Source organism: Ahaetulla prasina, chromosome 18 (assembly GCF_028640845.1).
Source record: "Ahaetulla prasina isolate Xishuangbanna chromosome 18, ASM2864084v1, whole genome shotgun sequence".
NCBI lineage: Eukaryota > Metazoa > Chordata > Lepidosauria > Squamata > Colubridae > Ahaetulla > Ahaetulla prasina.
This window is the reverse complement of record NC_080556.1, coordinates 7,025,843-7,046,302: the sequence shown is the minus strand read 5'-3', so window position 1 is coordinate 7,046,302 and position 20,460 is coordinate 7,025,843. Positions and strand designations below refer to the sequence as shown.

Sequence of the window (20,460 nt, the reverse complement as noted above, 5' to 3'; positions counted from 1 at the left end):
AAATCGGTTCATCTTGAGGTGGAAAATAGATTTTTAAGTTGGCACGCCCTAAAAAAAACTTTCATATGGTTTTTAAAAAAAGCATTGGCATCGGGCTTATTAAAGCAATTTACTATCAAAGGTTTTGGGTGGGGATTGAAAAATAATTTTAAACCATATAAATCGGGGGGGTCTCCAACCTTGGCCACTTTTAAGACTTGTGGACTTCAACTCCCAGAATTCTGGGAGTTGAAGTCCACAAGTCTTAAAAGTGGCCAAGGTTGGAGACCCCTGATATAAATCACAGAACAAAAGACTTAGAGGGAGAAGTAATGTCTCTCTCTCTCCCCCCCACACCTCACAAGGCAAGGGAAAAATACTTTCAGGGGGTGCATCACTTGCTTTGAAACTAATAAATTTTGTTGGGTGTTCGCGGCCCCCCATTTTGCACTTGCAAGGGAACAAACTTGAGGATGGAGTTCGAATTGTGGCTAAGAGACACCGAGCTTGTCGATCAGAAAGGTCGGCATTTTGGCGGTTCGAATCCCTAGTAGAGGTCTGCTGCGTGAGCAGGGGGTTGGACTAGATGACCTCCCAAGGTCCCTTCCAAACTGTTAAAACTGTTAAATTCCAGCAGCTGTACCCCCACAAAACACGCTCGATTCGGCTTCATCCTCCTAAACCTGGTTAATTCAATATCTAGGTTAAGTGTCATGGGAAGAAAGCCAGATCCTGCTCTCTAGCTCATTTCAGACACAGGAATAGCAAAAAAAAAACAAAAATCAGGATGACTTTTTCCAACTAACTGATAAGATGGTGGTTTGTAAAGTTGGTCCAGATTTCTACCCTATTTGAAAATTCTCCCGCAAGCAGGAAATTGCACGTGGGATGCCCCCTCCCAGCAAAAGGAAGAAGCCAGCCTCAATAAGTTGGAAAGGCACCTATAAGATGCTAAGCCAGCAATCATGGTTTATAAAGTGAAAATTGGGGTCAGACAACTTGCTAAAGCAGAGAGGACAATGCAGGCAAACCCTTAATGAAGGGGAGTCAAGTTGAGCGTCAGGCTTTCCCCCCATCCAATCCAGCTGGACAGCCGTAAAGCACCCCCCAAAGGAAGTATTTTGGGACAAGCGAGTGGCACCATAGAGACTAGAAACTCCAAGCTGCGTCGCCAATATGTTTAATGAAGTGACTTCATATAACAGCCCCCTTTAGTTGGCCTAAAGAGCATTTTGGATAAGGAGAAAATACTGAAGTTTCCACGTTGTTGACTTGCAGTGAAAAGAGGCCATGCCTTGAAGATGCCCTTGCGCAGTTCTCTTTTCTGAAGAGTCCCGTTCGAGAGTCACAGTCGCTTGAAAACTTGCGTGCTTGTCTGGCCTTCGCAACGGAGCTCCTACGCATAAAGACAACCATACAGTACCGAGGCCTCAATGCTGGGAACCTAACCTCAAGCTACAGTTAGCCAGGATGGGTTGTAGGTAGCCCCTGGCCTCTCAAACCCACCCCCAGGATCCAAGCTCGCCTCCCCGCTTAACTAAAGCCAAACTAGGATCAAAAACCCTGACTCATTCCAAGCCTTATATCAGCATCTCCATCTTCATTAGGTTTCCATTTTACATTACTTGGATGTAACGGATAGGTTCACAATTCGCTTACAGCAGTGGTGAGATTCAGCCGGTTCGCTCCGAATCAGGCGAACCGGTAGCGGCGACTGCGGGAGGCTCCGCCCACCAGCCCGGATGTAATGCACGAGCACTGCGCATGTGCAGGAGGCCATGCGCATGCACAGATGAGGCACCTGCCAGCGTAGCAAGCACGCTCACCTTTGTGAACCGGTAGGGAAAGTCAGTAAATCCCACCTCTGGCCTACAGGATGGTTCCTGATGCTAATTTGTTTAAGTATTATTGCCACAACAAGCCACAATTGCTTGGGTTTAAGACCACAGGGCCACAGTTAAAACTGGGGGGAAAAAATAGATGTACTTTTTGTGTCCTGAACTTGTGGGGGGGGGGAAATACTTGCAGTTTCTTCAAAAACTGGCTATGCTTTAAGTCAATGAAGCTCATGCATGGAATATTTAAGAGAGCTGGATGGATCTCTTCCCAGCTCCGGGCTGAGAGCTGGCTATAGTTATCTAGATCAATTCAAGTTAATCCACCCCAAACAGTTCTTACCAAATAGAGCTCATCTCCTTCGATCCAGTGGGACCAGCCTCGGTTTTTCTTTTCCCCGTTCTGGGTGCAAACAAGTTTATCTTTGTCCCAAGTCACCACACTCTGCATCGGAAGAGCGGGGGGGGGGGGGGGGGGGGAATCATATTATTAAAAATGTTTCATTTTAAGCTACAACAAATAACTATATTTAAAATGGTATGGAAACAAGATTTCTAAAAATAACATTTTAGCCCACATTTTCTAGCAATGATGGCTTCTTAAAAATTTAAACTGCCAGCATTTTCAATTACTGGGCTAATGATTCTTTGAGAACTCTGGGTCAAGCTAAGATATACAGAGCCAATTCCTTCCCCTAAAAAAAAAAAATCCAAGAGAAAAAGAGATTTGGTTTTATTTATATTTCATACTTCTTCATGAGGAAGACCAACTGATCCTATTAAATCAGTTATTAATCTTTAATAAGCTGCAGCCTTTTTGCAATGCAAACTGATGTGTTCATAAATCTATTAAAGGAAGTGAGGAAAAAAAATAACCTTCAACTAAGGAGGTTGAAAGAATTTGGTCTAGTAGGAAGAAATGTTTCCTAAGCGTTTGAAAAAAGTCTCGGCATGTAAAAATCAAACCAAACATTGTCAATATCTACTTTCAAAAGCCCCAAGGGAAAAAAAAAAGGAGTTTTTGAAACACGCAGGGAAATATTTAAAAACATGTCCAGTCAATGCTTATTGTCAAAGCTGTTCACTTAAAACTTTCACACCAAAGGTCTGGATGAGTTACTACTTACTCTGCATTTTCGGTTGTCCAATCCTTTGTTATCTTCATCAAACTCCTCTCCAATTTTGAACTCGAGAAAATAGTTTCGAAAAGTGCTGGTCGTCTGGATAGAAATCACGTCCCCTTTCTGTTTGATGAGCTTTTGGGGCTTCAACATGTTTGCTATCTTGCGAGTTGCGTAATCTATACCTTTGGACAAAAAAAGTTACAAATGGGAGTTAAAATAGTCTGTCGTTACATATTGAGTGGCTTTCCCCGGTTAAATGAATTCTGACTTCCTTGAGGGTAGCCAGGTTAACGTTACGCATTTGGTTTCATAACAGTGCCTCAGTTTTTCTACTTGCATTTTTTTAAAATGCTTTCGGACTGCTAGGTTGGCAGAAGCTGGGACAAGCCACGGGAGCTCACCCCGTTATGCGGCACTAGGGATTCGAACCGCCGAACTGCTGACCTTTCAATCGACAAGCTCAGCGTCTTACCCACTGAGCCATCACATCCCTTTGTCTCCTTGTCTAGACATACCCAATTCCTGCAACCATTCTTCATGTTTTAGCCTCAGGGGCCCTTAATCATCCTTGTTGCTCTTCTCTGTGCTTCTCCAGAGTTTCAACATCCTTTATTATATTGAGATGGCCAAAAACTGAATTCAGTATTCTAAGTGTGGTCTTACTAAGGCTTTATAAAGCAGTACTAGAACTTCACGTAATCTTGATTTTTATCCCTGTTAATGCAGCCTGGGATTGCACTGGCTTTTTGGGCTGCTTCCTCACGGACACCGCAAAACTCAGATTTAAAATTTAATTCAGGGAAAAAAGGCACCTATTAGAGATTACTCCAGAAAATGTATGTCCACATACAAAAGAAAAAAAGTGGGAAGAATAAGAAAGTCATTGCATCTTAAGATAAATTTAACCATTAGCATTGCAGCTTAAGATAAATCCAACAATTGATCTTAAATTTATATCTATAAGGATATAGGTTTGTTCAATAAACCAAGGATATAGGTTTGTTCAATAAACCAAGAGCAAGTAGCATTTCTGTTAAGTTTCCTAGTATAATTTGCTTATGGGTTAAGACCAGTGCTTCTCAAGTTTTTTCCTGCGTTACCAAAACTATCGTTTAAATATCCCCGTTCTGACTGGTATTGGGTTTATATCATTACTCAAAAGAAAAAGAAAAAACCACTTTCACCTAATTTGGGATATTTTTACCCAAGTTTGGGAATACTGGCTTAGAATGTTCTACTGAATCTAACATTATGACTTATTAACCCTTATTCGTGGCTTGACATGGTGTGCAAACAGACCACTGTGGTTTTCTCAACACGCCACAGTTTCAATTCAGGGTCACGTGGGGACTTAGCCATGTGCAGGCAAAAGAAATGGTAGCTAAGGCTAAGTGAGCTATTTAAGCATTTGAAAATGAATCTGGGGACCATTTTCAAGATATAAAGAATATTTTGCTCCTTTCCTATCTTCAACCAAATTAAAAAAAAACAAACCAGTGCAAATTCTGGGTTAAATCCTGTAATATATTAACCACCCTAGCATGAAAAAAAAAAAAGGTAAAACGAAGCTTCCAAGAGATAAAAAATAGAACAACAAAATAACAAGAGTGGGAAGGGACCTTGGAGGTCTTCTAGTCCAACCCCCTGCTTAGGCAGGAAACCCTGCACCACTTCAGACAAGTTTTGTCTTTGAAGGATGCGGTCACCAAATAAGCATTTTGGAGAGAAGAAGAAAAAAAGGACAAAGAGAAGAATTCAACCAATAAATCTATACTTGCCTAAAGCCAACATATAGCCTTCAAAATTCTCAGACCTGACAAGAGTCCAGGTACCGCTGAAGTCCACCGGCATGGCTGAAGAGAAGGAGCACCTGAGATAAAACCACACTCGAAAGGTCCAAGGATTCAAATGACCAGCTTTAATTCCCCCCAGGCCTTCCTTCTTTATATAAGGGGAAGTAGGGAGGTCTTAACAAGAGGAGGTGGGATCTGCATCTGCTGCAGCTGGGCCTCGAGAGGATAAAGTTCAGATCAGCTGTAATCTAGGGTGTAGAGCTAAAGTAACTGTTTCATGAGTCACAGAAGAAGCAAAATTAAAGACCAGAGTCTTGTTGGAGTTCGTTTAAAGATCCACGCAGCACAATATAGTTCTTGACTGACAACCACAATTTGAGCCCAAAATTGATAGTTGTTAAGTAAGTTTTGCTCCCTTTTAAGATGTTTCTTGCCTCTGCTGTTAAATTAAGTCAATCTGGCTTCCCCATTGACTTTGCTTGTCAGAAGGTTTCCTCCAGAACAGAACAGAATAGAATAACAGAGTTGGAAGGGACCTTGGAGGTCTTCTAGTCCAACCCCCTGCCCAGGCAGAAAACCCTACACCGCTTCAGAAAAATGGTTATCCAACATCTTCTGAAAAATTTCTAGTGTTGGAGCATTCACAACTTCTGGAGGCAAGTTGTTCCATGGATTAATTGTTCTCACTGTCAGGAAATTCATCCTTAGTTCTAAGTTGCTTCTCTCTTTGATTAGTTTCCACCCATTGCTTCTTGTTCTGCCTTCAGGTGCTTTGGAGAATAGCTGGACTCCCTCTTCTTTGGGGCAACCCCTGAGATATTGGAATGCTGCTATCATGTCTCCCCTAGTGCATCCTTTCATTAAACTAGACATACCCAATTTCAGCAACTGTTCTTTATATGTTTTAGTATCCAGTCCCCTAATCCTCTTGGTTGCTCTTCTCTGCACTTTTTCTAGAGTCTCTTTTTTACATCGTGGCGACCAAAACTGGATGCAGGATTCCAAGTGTGGCCTTACCAAGGCCTTATAAAGTGGTATTAACACTTCATGTAATTTTGATTCTATCCCTCTGTTTATGCAGCCCAGAACTGTGTTGGCTTTTTTGGCAGCTGCTGCACATGGTTGGCTCATATCTAATTGGTTGTCCTCTAGGACTCCAAGATCCCTCTCACAGTTACTATTATTGAGCGAGGGATCACATATACTGTACCTGTGCATTTTGTTTTTCTTGCCTAAATGTAGAACCTTACTTTTGTCACTGTTGAATCTGCCAGCGAAAACGGAGCTTGGGAGGGCCACGGGGCCGGTCCTTGGCTGTTTCCAGGGCAGCCCCGCGGACCAGATCTAAGCACCCTGCGAGCCGGCTCCCAGGCCTTGAGTTTGACACCCTGGGTTAGAAGCTTCCCAAAGAGAAAGAGATTGCTAGACTTTGTAAAGCAATTATCAAGGACAGAGGTCAGCGTGACCTTCTACACACCATGCATCATAACTCAATTTTGTTGCATCATGGGGGGGGGATGAAGCAACACACAACCGCTAACCTCTGCTCGGGAATGCACAGCTGCCAAAGTTTGCTATCAGACTTTCTCTCTCTCTCTCTCTCTCTTTCCCCAGAGATTTTTAAATCTGTGGGCGTAAAAGAGATTTCCTCTCGTTAATCACGTTCCCCCCTCTCTTTATATTGTTCTGAAGGGTCTGGAAACATCTGCAGAAATACTTTGTGGTCAGTGAACTCTAACCACGTTTCTGCAAAAATAAAAATCCACCTCCCCCCCCCCCCCAGGGGACTGCCAATCCAAATTGCTTTCCTGTCTTTTGTGTTTCGTGGTTCTCTCCCTGGTGGTAACCAGGAGTGGGATTGAACAATTTTAGCAACTGGTTCTCTGCTCGGTTGCTGGGTGGGCAACTATCGGTTCTGTGGGCGTGGCAGGGGAAGGATACCGCAAAATCTCCATTCCAACCCCATTCCTGGGGGAAGGATACTGCAAAATCTCCATTCCCACCTCTCTCCAGGGGAAGGATACTGCAAAATCTCCATTCCCTCCCCACTCCAGGGGAAGGATACTGCAAAATCCCCATTCCCACCTCTCTCCAGGGGAAGGATATTGCAAAATCTCTATTCCAACCCCATTCCTGGGGGAAGGATATTGCAAAATCTCCATTCCCACCTCTCTCCAGGGGAAGGATATTGCAAAATCTCCATTCCCACCTCTCTCCAGGGGAAGGATACTGCAAAATCCCCATTCCCACCCCACTCCTTGGGGAAAGATATTACAAAATCTTCATTCCCACCCCACTCTGGGGCCAACCAGAGGCGATATTTGCCGGTTCTCCGAACTACTCAAAATTTCCGCTACCGGTTCTCCAGAACCTGTCAGAACCTGCTGAATTTCACCCCCTGGTTGTAACGGTAACTTAGCAGTTGTAAGCCGAGGGCTACCTGCACCCCAAAAAGTGTACGAGAAGCAGTTCTTCCGCAGTGCTAGAATAGTTTTCTTTTTATGGGAAGGCTCTCCTGACCCAACCACCTTTGCTTTTCGCACAATTAAAACTGAAATGAGACCCAACCGCCCTCACGCTCCGTTTTCAATGTTATTTTGACCCAAGTAAAATGTTTGGGGTTGGTTTTAAGCTACTTTGCAATCCCCGCAGAAAATGACAACATTGATTTGACTTCTGATTACATTTTACCACATTTATTATTAATATTTTTTCCCATCCACTTTTACAGAGAAGGGTACGTGTTGATTTTGTGGTTCATTCACATTGTTGATTCTATTATCAAGCCCAGGATTTAAAGTATACACACACACACACACTCATTTTTATAACAGCATTATCATTTTTAAGGGTAGGTTGTGCAAAGTGCAGTTCTGTGGTTAAAAACCATGTGCGTGAAGGACTCTTTTTTTGTCAACAGCTAAAATATGGGGGGCAAAAAATCACACATTTCAAAGGAAAACATCATATAGGCACACGCAACCATTGTATCATATGTAACTTATAAATAAAGTAAAAATAATCAGAAATAACAACTTTGATGAGGGAAGATTTTTACAAGGGCATTTCTAATTCCGTGTTATATTTTCATGTATATTTTCTCCCACACTAAACAGAATAGATCACTGTCCGGTGCCAACTTTCAATCATCGCAGCCGAGTTTGGGTTTTTTTTAATTTCCTGTAACTTCTCTTTTCCCCTCTTCCCTATTTCCAGTATTATTATTATTTTTAAAATTCACGTTAACACAGCTAAATTTAAAAAAAAAAACATGTTTCAAATTAGCTCATTCCTGCTGGGGCAGAAATTTGAGCAGCAAACCGTATTGCTCGTTTCTTGCTCTTGAAGCAGCAGTTTTTGACTCGATCCAAATAGGGCAGTGTTTTCCAAACCTGACCACTTTTAAGATGAGTAGATTTCAACTCCCAGAATTCCCCAGCCAATCATGATGTCTGGGGAATTCTGGGAGTTGAAGTCCGCCCGTTTTAAAGATGGCCAAGTTTGAAAAACACTGATTTGGGGGATGAAAAAAAAATCCTGGGAGATATATATATATATATATATATATTTTCTGAGGCTTTCGCAAGTGTTTGTATGTAGATCTTTGGTTATTCGGGTTTTCTCCCACGTAAAATTGGAAGTGTCTTGGCGACGTTTCGACGAAGTCTCATTCGTCATCTTCAGGCTGGGTGTTCACAGCTCCGTGCTTCTAGGAGAAAATTTTATCCTAGAAGCACGAAGCTGTAAACATCCAGCCTGAAGATGACCAATGAGACTTCGTCAAACGCCGCCAAGACACTTCCAATTCTGTGAGAAAACCCAATAACCAAAGACACACACACACACATATATATGTAGGTTTTTGGTTGTTCGGGTTTTCTCCCGTGTAAAATTGGAAGTGTCTTGGCGACGTTTCGACGAAGTCTCATTCGTCATCTTCAGGCTTCAGCTGCGATCACACATTGCTCCCAGAAGCACGAAGCTGAAGCCTGAAGATGACGAATGAGACTTCGTCGAAACGTCGCCAAGACACTTCCAATTTTACGCGGGAGAAAACCCGAATAACCAAAGACCTACATACAAACACCCGCAAAAACCTCAGTGTGTATATATATATATATGTGCGTGTGTGTGTATGTTTTTGTAGGTTTTCACAGGTATAGGTATGTAGGTCTTGGCATTTTCGGGTCTTTTCCCAAGATACTCTGCCAAGATACTCTCAACCTTACACGGGAAAAGACCCAAAAATGCCAAGACCGACCTACCTACCTATATACATATATATATATATCTACAATGAGCTGCTGAGTGGAAACTATGGAAGGCAAACCAGGTTTGGTGGTTTACGGAGATCTGAAACAACTATGGTCTGCCACTGGCCACGCAGGATAGACCACCTTTGGGCTGCAAAGGAGTTTTACCTTCCTGATGGCCAAAATAAACTCCTCGACACGATCCATCTGCGTGGCTTACATGATTGGATGCTCTAACCACAATTTCAACAAAAATCTATGCTTGTAGAAAACTAGCATGCCATCGTGAAGGTTCACCTAGTGTTTGTTATCCGAGTGGAAGAGGGTAGTTGTAGTTTTTTGGATGTAAGTGTATGAACCATCCAGCACAGCTAAATGGTTCTTTAATGACAGATCCAGCATTTTAAAACGTTACATTCTGAGGTCACCTTAGCAGGCATGGTGGATCTGAAATGTCCATGTGGTTTAACAATGATGGCTCATATTTACACCTAAGAAAGTACTTCAGTGCGTTCATCAAAAAGGCACTTTAAGGTGGGATCCACTTCCAGACCCCGAACAGTGTATTTCAAGTGAGCCAGACTGCGGTACAAAGAAAGCCGGGCGAGGTAGGACTCATCAGAGTAAAAAATAGTAAGAATAATAATAATAATTCTCTGAAGATATCGGCCTTCATGTAAGTTCATTTTTAGGGGAAGAATCCGGCCCGTTTAATAGCAGCCTCCACTTTTTTCGGAGCTCCTGTCTCTCACCACCTCCCAAAACTGGAGCAAGGGCATCATCAGGGCTAAGAAATGAGAAGCAGGCCTCAGACTCACATACAAACCGCCACGCGGAGGCGTCAGCCATCGATTCAAAGCCGAGCCGTATCTGCGGCTTCCCAGATGCACCAGTTCTGTTTGAAACCAGAGCCGGACACCAAAGCTGGTTGCCAAACGGTGTTTTTCAGCCAGCTCCAAATCTCCGCGATGGAAAGCAAGAGCTTGGAAACCGGCCGAGGGGTCGAGTTGCTGCCACTCAGGGAACCTCCTTTATTTCATTTGCAGAAGGCTCAGCGTTGAGTTCGCCAGTTTTTTTTTTCTGCAAGTCACAAACAAACCAGTCTGCGGTTATTTGAGCCGGCAAGCCGAGTCACTTGGCAAAATTCAAACCGGGCACGCAATGGGATTCTACGAAGGAAGAGACAGCCGCTAAAACCACAGCTAGCTTTCCAATCTGCCCCTATTCCCTGCTCTCTCTCCCTTCTCCATCCTTCTGCCAATCAATCTTTGACGGGCTCCCGGGCGTATTTCTGCAAAGGAGCTAGGATCATCCCCGCGTTCTGGTCTTCGGTCTCCGCAGTGTACAGGTTGTGCTGCTTGATGTAAGACTGGACCAAGTCGGGCACCAGGTACCGTATGCTCTGGCCCCTCCTGAGGGCTCTCCGTATCTTGGTGGCCGAGATGTCGTTGGTGATCCACTCCTCCACCAGGTCGATGTTCTCCTTGTGCTTCCACAGCGTGTCCGACTCGTAGATGAACTTCTGGGCGTGGTTCCCCAGCCTGGTAACGCAAACCATGCCATGCTTGGAAACGATTTCCTGGATATCTTCCGGTTTCCAGAGACTGGGCACTGCGAAGGACTCCAGAACATCTGTTCCACACAGAATCTTCAGCTGAGGGAGGCCTGGAGGAGAGAGGACAGGAATATTACAGCACCGGGCAAGGAAACCCAGGAACATTTCGCTCCCTAAAGGTTCAAATTCTACAGCAATAAATGAGGAACGCCACTGTTGTGGTCCGCCAGCAGCCTGCAGAGCTGGCAGCAGAGTCGGACAGTGAGGAGGTTGGGGAGGACGATGGGCCGGTGCTGTAGTCAGGAGAAGGCCCGGACGAGGGCTCTGCGTCGGAGGCAAAGATGGGGCCAGGGCCGTCTTGGGAGTTATGTGCGGACTCTGGAGCTGTTGTGTCTCGTCCGATCTCACCACAGCCGGGGCCTTCTTATCTGCTTCCGAACACAGAGGAATGTCCTAGTATGCCTCCCGGCCCCAGCCCTGGCTCCATGCCCAGACAGGCTGAAGAGGAGGAAGTATCTCCAGCCCCCAGCTCTGGCTCCATGCCCAGGCAAACGGAGCAACTAGACCCCTCCCCCTCCTCCACAGCATGTGAGCCTGAGGGAGGTCAATTGCCAACAGCTGCAGACTGGAGTGACCCTCAGAAGACTTGATAGGCGGAGGCAACAGAAGGAAGGGAGGGGCAGGCCTGGATAAGTGCTGAGTCATGGAGCCACACCCCATGGCCTATATAAAGGACCTGCTTTCTGGCATTCTCTGAGTCAGGCAAAGTCTAAACATATCTTGCTGAAGTCACTTTCTGGTCTCCTGCCTGCCCTGAGGACTTTGCTAGGACTTTGGCAGAGCTGCGGAGGCACGCCTGATTCGGATTTCCCTGACCCGGCCGTCAGCAGAGGAGTGGGACACGACAGGAGCCTCCAGAGGCAGACAGCAGAGAGGCAGAGGAACAGGAGGAGCCTGTTCTTAGTGCACACATGCGAAGAGCAGCTAAAGCAAAAAGGACGACTCAGGAGTAAGGCTTGGAGATGATTGGCCCTTCCCATAAAACATAAAGGAGAAGCAAAGGCACGTGAGCCTTTGCAGGAAGCAACTTTGTTCGTGCTCATCGGTTTAAACTCTGAAGCTCCGTTTTGACTCTGTGCTCCGTGTGGCCTTGCAAAGCTAATTGCCAATTAGGACTTTGGCAGCGTGCCAAGGGAGATAAAGGTGGGTGCTTATCAGCCTTATCCCGAAGGACTCTGGCAGACGTCTGTCGGACTCTTTACAAACCATCTGTGAGTCATCACGGGCTGTGAATGAACAGAATTCACAGCCGTTGAAATAAAAATAAGGTTTTTGGGACTCATTGTGTGCTTTTTACTGTCTCAGGAAGCCCAGGTCAGAACAACGTCCTGCCACCTGTAGTTTAGAAAGACAACTCACATTTTCGTTTGGGTTGATTCATTCTAACGGGGAGTTGGCTCCCTGCTGGCCTCTTTCTCTTCCGGCTTGCTCTGTTTGGAAGGCGAGCATCTTCCACGCTGTTGGCAGAATAGGAATGCTTCAACTTCTGGTGGTGATATCTAGAGAACAGCATTGGAGAAAAGATACACTCGTAAATACACACAGCAGTATGGCAATACGGAAGTTCTTTTGATCATTTAAGCCCATGTTTTATCTAGAGGCACAATACTGGACAGAAGCCCGGGAGGAGAGATCTCTGCTCCCAAAATTGTATCCTGTATCGGCATATATGTATATATATGTTGATAAACTATAATATAAGATGATAGGTATCTCTTTAGTTTAACTTACAGATCCCTCACATCCTGGACATAAACTGTTTCAACTCCTACCCTCAAAACGACACTAGCAGTGCACACCAGAACAAATAGACTCAAGAACAGTTTCTTCCCGAAGGCCATCACTCTGCTAAACAAATAATTCCCTCAATACTGTCAAACTATTTATTAAGTCTGCACTACTATTAATCTTCTCATTGTTCCCATCACCCATCTCCTTCCACTTATGACTGTAACTTTGTTGCTTATATCCTTACGATTTATACCGATATAGAATAGAATAGAATAGAATTTTTATTGGCCAAGTGTGATTGGACACACAAGGAATTTGTCTTGGTGCATATGCTCTCAGTGTACATAAAAGAAAAGATACGTTCATCAAGGTACAACATTTACATTTATATACTGATATTGTTTCCTGATTGCTTATTTGTACCCGATAACTATCATTAAGTGTTGTATCATTAAGTGTTAAATTTGTACCCTATGACTATCATTAAGTGTTGTATCTTATGATTCTTGATGAAGGTATCTTTTCTTTTATGTACGCTGAGAGCCTACGCACCAAGACAAATTCCTTGTGTGTCCAATCACACTTGGCCAATAAAAAAATTCTATTCTATTCTATTCTATTCTATTCTATTCTATTCTATTCTATTCTATTCTAATGAAGAGAAGGCAACATGATAGCAGTCTTCCAATATTTGAGAGGCTGTCGCAAAGAAGAGGGGATCAATCGATTCTCCAAACACCCAAGGGCAGGACAAGAAGCAACGGGTGGAAACTAATCAAGGAGAGAAGCAATCTAGAACTAAGGAGAAATTTCCTGATGTTTAGGACAGTTAATCAGTGGAACAACTTGTCTCCGGAAGTTGTAATGTTGGACGTTTTTAAGAAAAGACTAGAGAGCCACCTTTCTAAAACGGTATAGGGCAATGAAGGCTAGCCTTTTAGCCATCACATGCCAAAAGCGTGGGGAGAACGTGGTGGTGGTGGGAAACGTGCATGGGTGTCCACACCCATAATTCAATGCCTCCCCTCCCCGCCCCCTGCGCATGCACACGCAACCCCCTTGGCGCATGCGTGCACGACCCCGTCCCCCGCACCCCATTTTGGGCTTAGCACGCCTACCTGAAGCTTCCAGAGGGCGAAAACGGCATCCCCCACTCCCCCGGATGCCCTCCAGAGGCCAGAAACAGCCCGTTTCCTGACTTCCGGTGGGACCAAAAGGCCCGTTTTTCTCCTTCCCCAGGTTCCAGAAGCTTTCCTGGAGGCTGGGGAGGGCGAAAATGGCCTCCCCACCCCCAGAGGCTCTCTGTAGGGCGAAAAAGCCCTCCCAGAGCCTCCACATGAGCCCTGTACTTACCTGGCATCCAAAATGGGCCACATGGAGACTCCTGGGAGGGGAGGCGTGGATGGGGCCAACCGAAAATCAGCTGGCTGGCACACTGGAGCTGAGGTGGGGCAACAGCTCGCATGCCCGAAGGTATGGCTCCTTGTGCCACCTATGGCACATGTGCTATAGGTTCGCCATCATGGGTATCGGGTCTCCTGCTTGAAAAGGGGGTTGGACTAGAAGACCTCCAAGGTCCCATCCAACTCTGTTATTCTGTAATTCTGCTTGCACTCCAGTCCCACAGATGTCTATTAAAAACAGTCTACGTTAAGACACACTGGGCTTGAGTCTTTACTGGTATGATGGGCTGAGAAACTATGAGCAAACAGCCACAATATAGCTTTCCTGCAAGATGAGCACAAATGCCCAGTCCTGGCCAATACCTGAGGACCTTGACGGTTTCTTGCCACTCCTTTTGGTTGCTTTCCCAGTCGTCGACTTCCAGCCAGTCCGAGTTTTCTGCTGCCAATCTTGCCATGGCTACCCGGTGACTGGCGCTGATCAGGCCCTTCTTCAAGTAGGCATCCCCCACGGGCGAAATGATCCCTTTGACCACTTTGTATTTTCCTGCGGGAGCCGATAAAGTTTAAGAGTGAATGAGGGAGGGAGGGAAGTAAGTAAGTAAGTAAGTCTGGAGTTTAAGAGAATGAGGGATGGAGGGAAAGAAGGAAAAAAGGAAGGAAGTTGGAGTTTAAGTGAATGAGGGAGGGAGGGAGGGAGGGAGGGAGGAAGGAAGGAAGGAAGGAAGGAAGGAAGGAAGGAAGGAAGGAAGGAAGGAAAGCTAGAGTTTAAGAGAATGAGGGAGGGAGGGAAAGAAGGAAAGAAGGGAGTCTGGAGTTTAAGAGTGAATGAGGGAGGAGGGAGGAAAGAAGGAAAGAAGGAAGTAAGTCTGGAGTAAGAGTGAATGAGGGAGGGAGGGAAAGAAGGAAGGGAGGAAGGGAGGAAGTCTGGAGTTTTAAGAGAATGAGGGAGGGAGGGAAAGAAGGAAAGAAGGCAGGAAGGAAGTCTGGAGAATGAGGGAGGGAGGGAGGGAGGGAGGAAAGAAGGAAAGCTGGAGTTTAAGAGAATGAGGGAGGGAGGGAAAGAAAGAAAGAAGTCTGGAGTTTAAGAGTGAATGAGGGAGGGAGGGAAAAAAGGAAGGAAGTGGAGTTTAAGAGAATGAGGGAGGGACGGAAAGAAGGAAGGAAGGAACTCTGGAGTTTAAGAGTGAATGAGGGAGGGAGGGAGGGAGGGAGGAAGTCTGGAGTTTAAGAAAATGAGGGAGGGAGGAGGGAGGGAGGGAGGGAAAGAAGGAAAGAAGGAAGGAAGTCTGGAGTTTAAGAGTGAACGAGGGAGGGAGGAGGATAGATAGAAGAAGGGAGGAAGGGAGGATGGGAAGACTGCTGAAGTTAAGAAATAGAGCAATGCACTGCAACTACCTGTGGTTCCTACTCATTATTAATCACGCATTTCTGGCACGTAAAGAGTGAAAAACAGTCACTTTAGAAATTAGGAAAGAAAAGTACCAGAGCCGAAAGAGTTACAAACAAGCAGTTGCAACAGGCTCTGTTGTAAATCAAACTCAAACCGCTTCTTTTCGAACGAAAGGAGGCAGAAAATGAGACTGGTGGACCGACAGATTCCTCTTCAGGAACACCCACGGCAACAGTCCCCCCCCCCCACTCCAGATACGTCCTTTGACAGATTTCATCACCCAGCCACTGACAGGTTAGGGATAATGGGAATTGTCGTCCAAAGCACCTGGAGGAAACTTGCCCGTTGGATCACGAAGCCCATCCTCCATCGTAAGCTCTCACCGAAGCTCCCCCACCCCGGTTTTACCTGTTTCTTGCAGGTGATCTCTTGCCAGTTCGAAAAGCCGGAGGTGCATGTTGGTGATGGGATTGAAGGAGCCGCACGCCAGCAGGACCACTTCGGTTCGGTTGTCGGAATCCTCCATCGGCCTCGGCTGGAGCCCCTTTTGCAGGGAGAGACGCGAGTTGCAACAGGCACCTGCTTCAAGGGAGAAGGGGGGGGAAAAGAAACGTTTTTTTAAAAAAAAAGAAGAAGAAGAAAAACTATTTTCATTTTCCACTGGAACCAAAAAAACAAAAACAGTAAGAGAAGTTCATACTACCCTGTTCCCCCAAAAATAAGACCTAACCAGAAAATAAGTCCTAGCATGATTTTTCAGGATGCTCGTAATATAAGCCCTACCCAAAAATAAGCCCCAGTTAAGATTGTCAGCCAAATGGATGCACTTAGTACCATATTTCCCCCCAAATAAGACCCAACCGGAAAATAAGTCCTAGCGTCATTTTTTTCAGGATGCTCATAATATAAGCCCTACCCCCAAAATATGCCCCGGTTAAGATTGTCAGCCAAATGGATGCACTTAGTACCGTATTTCCCTCCAAAAATAAGACCTAATCAGAAAATAAGCCCTTAATGCGTCTTTTGGAGCAAAAAATAATATAAGATTCGGTTTTATTTTCGAGGAAACACGGTAGCATAGAAAGCCAATCGGTTCCATGCAACAGAAGTAGATGAAAGGAAACCCTGCAATTTTGCAGTCTTCTGATATCACACCGGCTGCTGCGACAAGGCGATGGCAAATTTGATAGAAAGAGAGCAGTGTGCTGCAGTTATATCAGCCTGCTCTCTGAAGAAAAGCCAAGTTTCTGGTCCTCATGAATATGCAGCTAAGTGACCGTAAGTTCAGGTTTTGCCAATATTTTGGAAATGCCCGTTTTAATGTAGTTTTGGCTGCTACAAAGTAGTCTCGCCTCCTCTGTGCAAATACAATACAATACCATTCTTTATTGGCCAAGTATGATTGGACACACAAGGAATTTGTCTTTGGTGCATAAGCTCTCAGTGTACATAAAAAGACAAGAGGCACTTGTCAAGAATCATAAGGTACAACACTTAACGATAGTCATAGGGTACAAATCAGCAATCGAATCATACTAGGAAACAATCAGTATAAATCGTAATACAAGCCACTAAAGGACAACAGGGGTTAATTTAATTGCAAATTAATTAACTGCAATAATTCCAATTAATTGCAATAATACAAGAGCAACCAACAGATTTAAACTTAATGTTAACCGCTTTAATCTAGATTGCAGAAAATATGACTTCTGTAACAGAATCATCAGTGCTTAGAATACTTTACCTGATTCTGTGGTCTCTTCCCATAATCCTAAAAGCTTTAACCAAAAACTTTCTACTATTGACCTCACCCCATTCCTAAGAGGACCATAAGGGGCGTGCATAAGCGCACAAACGTGCCTACCGTTCCTGTCCTATTGTTTTTCTTTTCTTCTTCCTATATATATATATATATATATATATATATATATATATATATATATATATATATATATATATATGTTTATACCTCCTAATATTTACTCATATATGTGTTTATATACTATATAATCTTTTTATATGATGTTGTGACAAAATAAATAAATAAATAAAATAAAATAAAATAAATACACGGAATGTCTGTTTTTCAGATAGTTTATGAACATCATTACAGTACCGTCATAATTTGATCGCTTTTGCAGGGATTAAATAATATTTCATTCTTCATTTCCTCCCCCCCACATCAGCTGAATAGATTTCCCAAGGCTGTGTTTTTAAAGTTACATCGCTTTTAATTTCACTTCTTCGTTAGGCCGACCAAGACAGAGGCAAACAAACAAAAAAACAAACAAAAAACAAAAAACAATCCAAACCAGGAGATCTGGGTTGAATTCCAACCTTGCACATTCGCCAAAGCAAAGAAGCCAATATCTGAATAATGAATACAGGTAAAATGATCCCCGCCTGTCGCAGGTATAAAAATACCCGCCTTGGCCAGTCACCTCTGTAGGTAGACAGCAGCAACGCATAGATTGGAGGGAGGGGGGAGGACGCTTCTAAAGGTGGAAAGGGGGGGGTGATCCACCCAGGGAGGGGCTGAAAGGGAACGATCCAATTCCTTCCCCAGAGAGAGAGAGAGAGAAGATCAGCTGAAGCGCAGACGATCACCTGGCGATCCAGGTAAGATGGGGGCGGCAGACAAAGGAAGACAAAGATGCGGACATCCGACCCCTCCTTTGTCCCAGGGTTCCCATAAGCTGGGAAGACTCCAATGCACACTTCACGTGTACAGGAGCATCTGGGAAGGATGAAGTCCTGGAATTCCAAAGATGAGTGGGAATTCCGGGAGCTGTCATCCCAACACAACTGGGGAACAACAAGTTGAAGGAGGTTGAGTACAGGGGTGGGATTCTACCGGTTCAAGCGAACCGATAGCGCCGATGATCAGCTGGAAGTGAAGGATTCACTCCGATGATCAGCTGGGCCCCCGCCCCCTGCACGTTCTTTATCTTTGCATCCGATTAGCATGGCACAGCAGCTTGAACAGCCTCCCTCGAGGCCAGAAACGGCCCGTTTCCCAACTTCCGGTTGGACAGGAAGTGACGTTTTTTGCTGTCCCCGGCCTCCAGGGTCTCCTAAAAAGGTTCTGGAGGCTGGGGACAGCAAAAAAGTCACTTCCTATCCAACCGGAAGTTGGGAAACAGGTCATTTCTGGCCTCCAGAGGGCCTCCAGGGGCGTGGGGAAGGCCATTTTCTCCCTCCCCAGACTCATAGGGAGGCTCTGGAGCCAGGTGGGAGAGAAATTTTGTATTTATATGTACCTTTTTATTTGCCTGTGAACCGCCCTGAGTCCCTAGGGAGATAGGGCGATATACAAATGTGATAAATAAATAAATAAATAAATAAAAATAAATAAAAACAGGCCTTCCTCACCACCACCCCAGGCCCTCCGGAGGCAGGAAACAGCCTGTTTCCCTACTTCTGGTGGGCCCAGAAGGCCCGAAAATCAGCTGGCCGCCGCGCACATGCGCGACAGAGCTGAACTTGTGTGCCCATTGATGCAGCTACGCGTGCCACCTGTGGCACGCATGCCATAGGTTCGCCATCACGGAGATAACGGCTTAGCGCAAAGCATCAACCCAGCTAAAACCTGCTTGCAAATGTAAATATTTTTTTAATGAATCGCCCTTCTAGACTTCACTTGGAAGACGTCGTATATGTGGAAGACAATATTCCACTACCAAGGACCAGCCTTTCCTTAGATAAAACGCTGTGGCAAGAAAAGGCCTTTAACCTGGCCTTTACAATTATACAATTAAAGAACAAATTCTTTCATTTGCTGTTGTTTTTTTGCCAGGTTCTTGACGGATCTGCTATGATTCACTTCTGCCTGGCCCACGCTGCCTATCACTTCAGCCGATGGCTACCAAAGCACCTGCGGTTCAGACTGTAAGCTGCCACCACTCGGCGTTAACTCGGGCACAATATTAATTCTGTAATTCTGTGTGAAAAGTTTCATTTGACACCATCAGAAGTGTCAAACAAGCAGACTGCATTTTGCGTCTGTTTTAAACCAGGCTTAAAAAAAACGTCTACGGGACGCGGGTGGCTCAGGGGTTAAGAGGCTGAGCTTGTCGATCGAAAGGTCGGCAGTTCGGCGGTTCGAATCCCTAGCGCCGCGTCATGGGTGAGCTCCCGTGACTTGTCCCAGCTTCTGCCAACCTAGCAGTTTGAAAGCACGTAAAAAATGCAAGTATAAAAAATAGGGACCACCTTTGGTGGGAACAGCGTTCTGTGCGCCTTTGGCGTTGAGTCATGCCAGCCACATGACCACGGAGAACGTCTTCGGACAGCGCTGGCTCTTTGGCTTTGAAACAGAGATGAGCACCGCCCCCCTAGAGTCGGGAACGACTAGCACATATGTGCATGAGGAACCTTTACCTTTACCTAAAAACCTCTGCATTCCACCCACATGGTTTGTCTCTTGGACTTATAACTTTTTTTTTTTATTTGCATTTATATCCCGCCCTTCTCCGAAGACTCAGGGCGGCTTACACTATGTCAAGCAATAGTCTTCATCCTTTTTGTATATTATATACAAAGTCAACTTTTATTGCCCCCCAACAATCTGGGTCCTCATTTTACCTACCTTATAAAGGATGGAAGGCTGAGTCAACCTTGGGCCTGGTGGGACTTGAACCTGCAGTAATTGCAAGCAGCTGCTGTTAATAACAGACTGCCTTACCAGTCTGAGCCACTCAGAGGCCCTTAACTCTGGGTACGTTTTCATTTGTTGATATTACAAGGATAAAATTCATCGCTTGACACTGCTTGCCGCTAACTATCGAATTATACAGAATTAGGATAATATATTTCCAAACAATAAAGGTACCGATAAGTCTCGCTCTTGTTTATTTTATTTATTTATTTATTTCCTTGTTCTTCTCGCTAGGCAACTTGTGATCTTTGCCCTTGGGACTGCCATCCTTCTCCTCCAATTCTACGTCCTGCTACGGTATTAAGTGGAATTCCGTTCTTTTTCGTTGTCCTCTGATTGCGTACCTTCAAGAACACGGGGGCAGCCGGCTGGAATATCCTGAGGAGCTCTTGAGAAGAAAGCACTCGCAGCCTGTCCCATGAGGGTTTGGCGGGGGCTGGATTGGGATTTGTTTTGGTTAAAGCCTGTGGTAGAGGCTTAACAGATGACTTTCTGTTTTCCCCCCGGAGGTCGAAATTCCAAAGTTGAAGGGCTGGAAATTTAAGGGAAGGCTGTGGTGGGACAGATATTTTAGACCATACTGATAGTAAAAGGATCACCCAGGCCTTGAAAGCAGGGCCTAAGAAAGACTCTTTGATTTAGCATTAGGAAATTAGGTACATGTTGGAAGTTGAAGG

At 44.9% G+C, this 20,460-nt stretch overlaps 2 protein-coding genes across 6 annotated transcripts in view; both read right to left on the bottom strand.

Annotated features, from left to right (window-relative positions):
• Positions 1 to 1,154: 1,154 nt before the first annotated feature.
• RBP7 (retinol binding protein 7) lies at positions 1,155 to 9,927 on the bottom strand. Of its 2 annotated transcripts, none has more exons than XM_058161148.1 (4): positions 9,803 to 9,927; positions 2,942 to 3,120; positions 2,158 to 2,259; positions 1,155 to 1,375 (listed from the first exon to the last, which is right to left on the bottom strand). In XM_058161148.1, the coding sequence occupies exons 1-4, from the start codon at positions 9,831 to 9,833 to the stop codon at positions 1,325 to 1,327; spliced, it is 363 nt and encodes a 120-aa protein (XP_058017131.1). In that variant the 5' UTR covers positions 9,834 to 9,927; the 3' UTR covers positions 1,155 to 1,324. The 2 variants fall into 2 exon arrangements, with proteins under 2 accessions (XP_058017131.1, XP_058017132.1); XM_058161149.1 differs by lacking the exon at positions 9,803 to 9,927 and adding an exon at positions 4,717 to 5,048.
• Positions 8,694 to 20,460, bottom strand: part of NMNAT1 (nicotinamide nucleotide adenylyltransferase 1) — a 36,193-nt gene continuing 24,426 nt past the window's right edge. For 2 of the 4 annotated variants that reach the window (XM_058161143.1, XM_058161140.1), the window contains exons 2-5: positions 15,535 to 15,705; positions 14,097 to 14,280; positions 11,959 to 12,098; positions 8,694 to 10,649 (exon numbers count right to left, since the gene is read on the bottom strand). In XM_058161143.1, the coding sequence (XP_058017126.1) occupies positions 10,246 to 10,649; positions 11,959 to 12,098; positions 14,097 to 14,280; positions 15,535 to 15,652 (846 nt within the window). In that variant the 5' untranslated portion in view covers positions 15,653 to 15,705 and the 3' untranslated portion in view covers positions 8,694 to 10,245. Of the gene's footprint in view, positions 10,650 to 11,958; positions 12,099 to 14,096; positions 14,281 to 15,534; positions 15,709 to 20,460 lie in introns of all 4 variants that reach the window. The other 2 variants (XM_058161141.1, XM_058161139.1) reach the window with 1 other exon arrangement.

Coding starts and splice junctions, on each gene's coding strand:
- RBP7 (XM_058161149.1), bottom strand. CDS start 4,789: ATGCCGGTGGACTTCAGCGGTACCTGGACTCTTGTCAGGTCTGAGAAT. Junction 3,121..4,716: donor AGGCTATATGTTGGCTTTAG/GCAAGTATAGAT, acceptor TTTTGTCCAAAG/GTATAGATTACGCAACTCGC. Junction 1,376..2,157: donor AAGGAGATGAGCTCTATTTG/GTAAGAACTGTT, acceptor CTTTATGCGTAG/GAGCTCCGTTGCGAAGGCCA.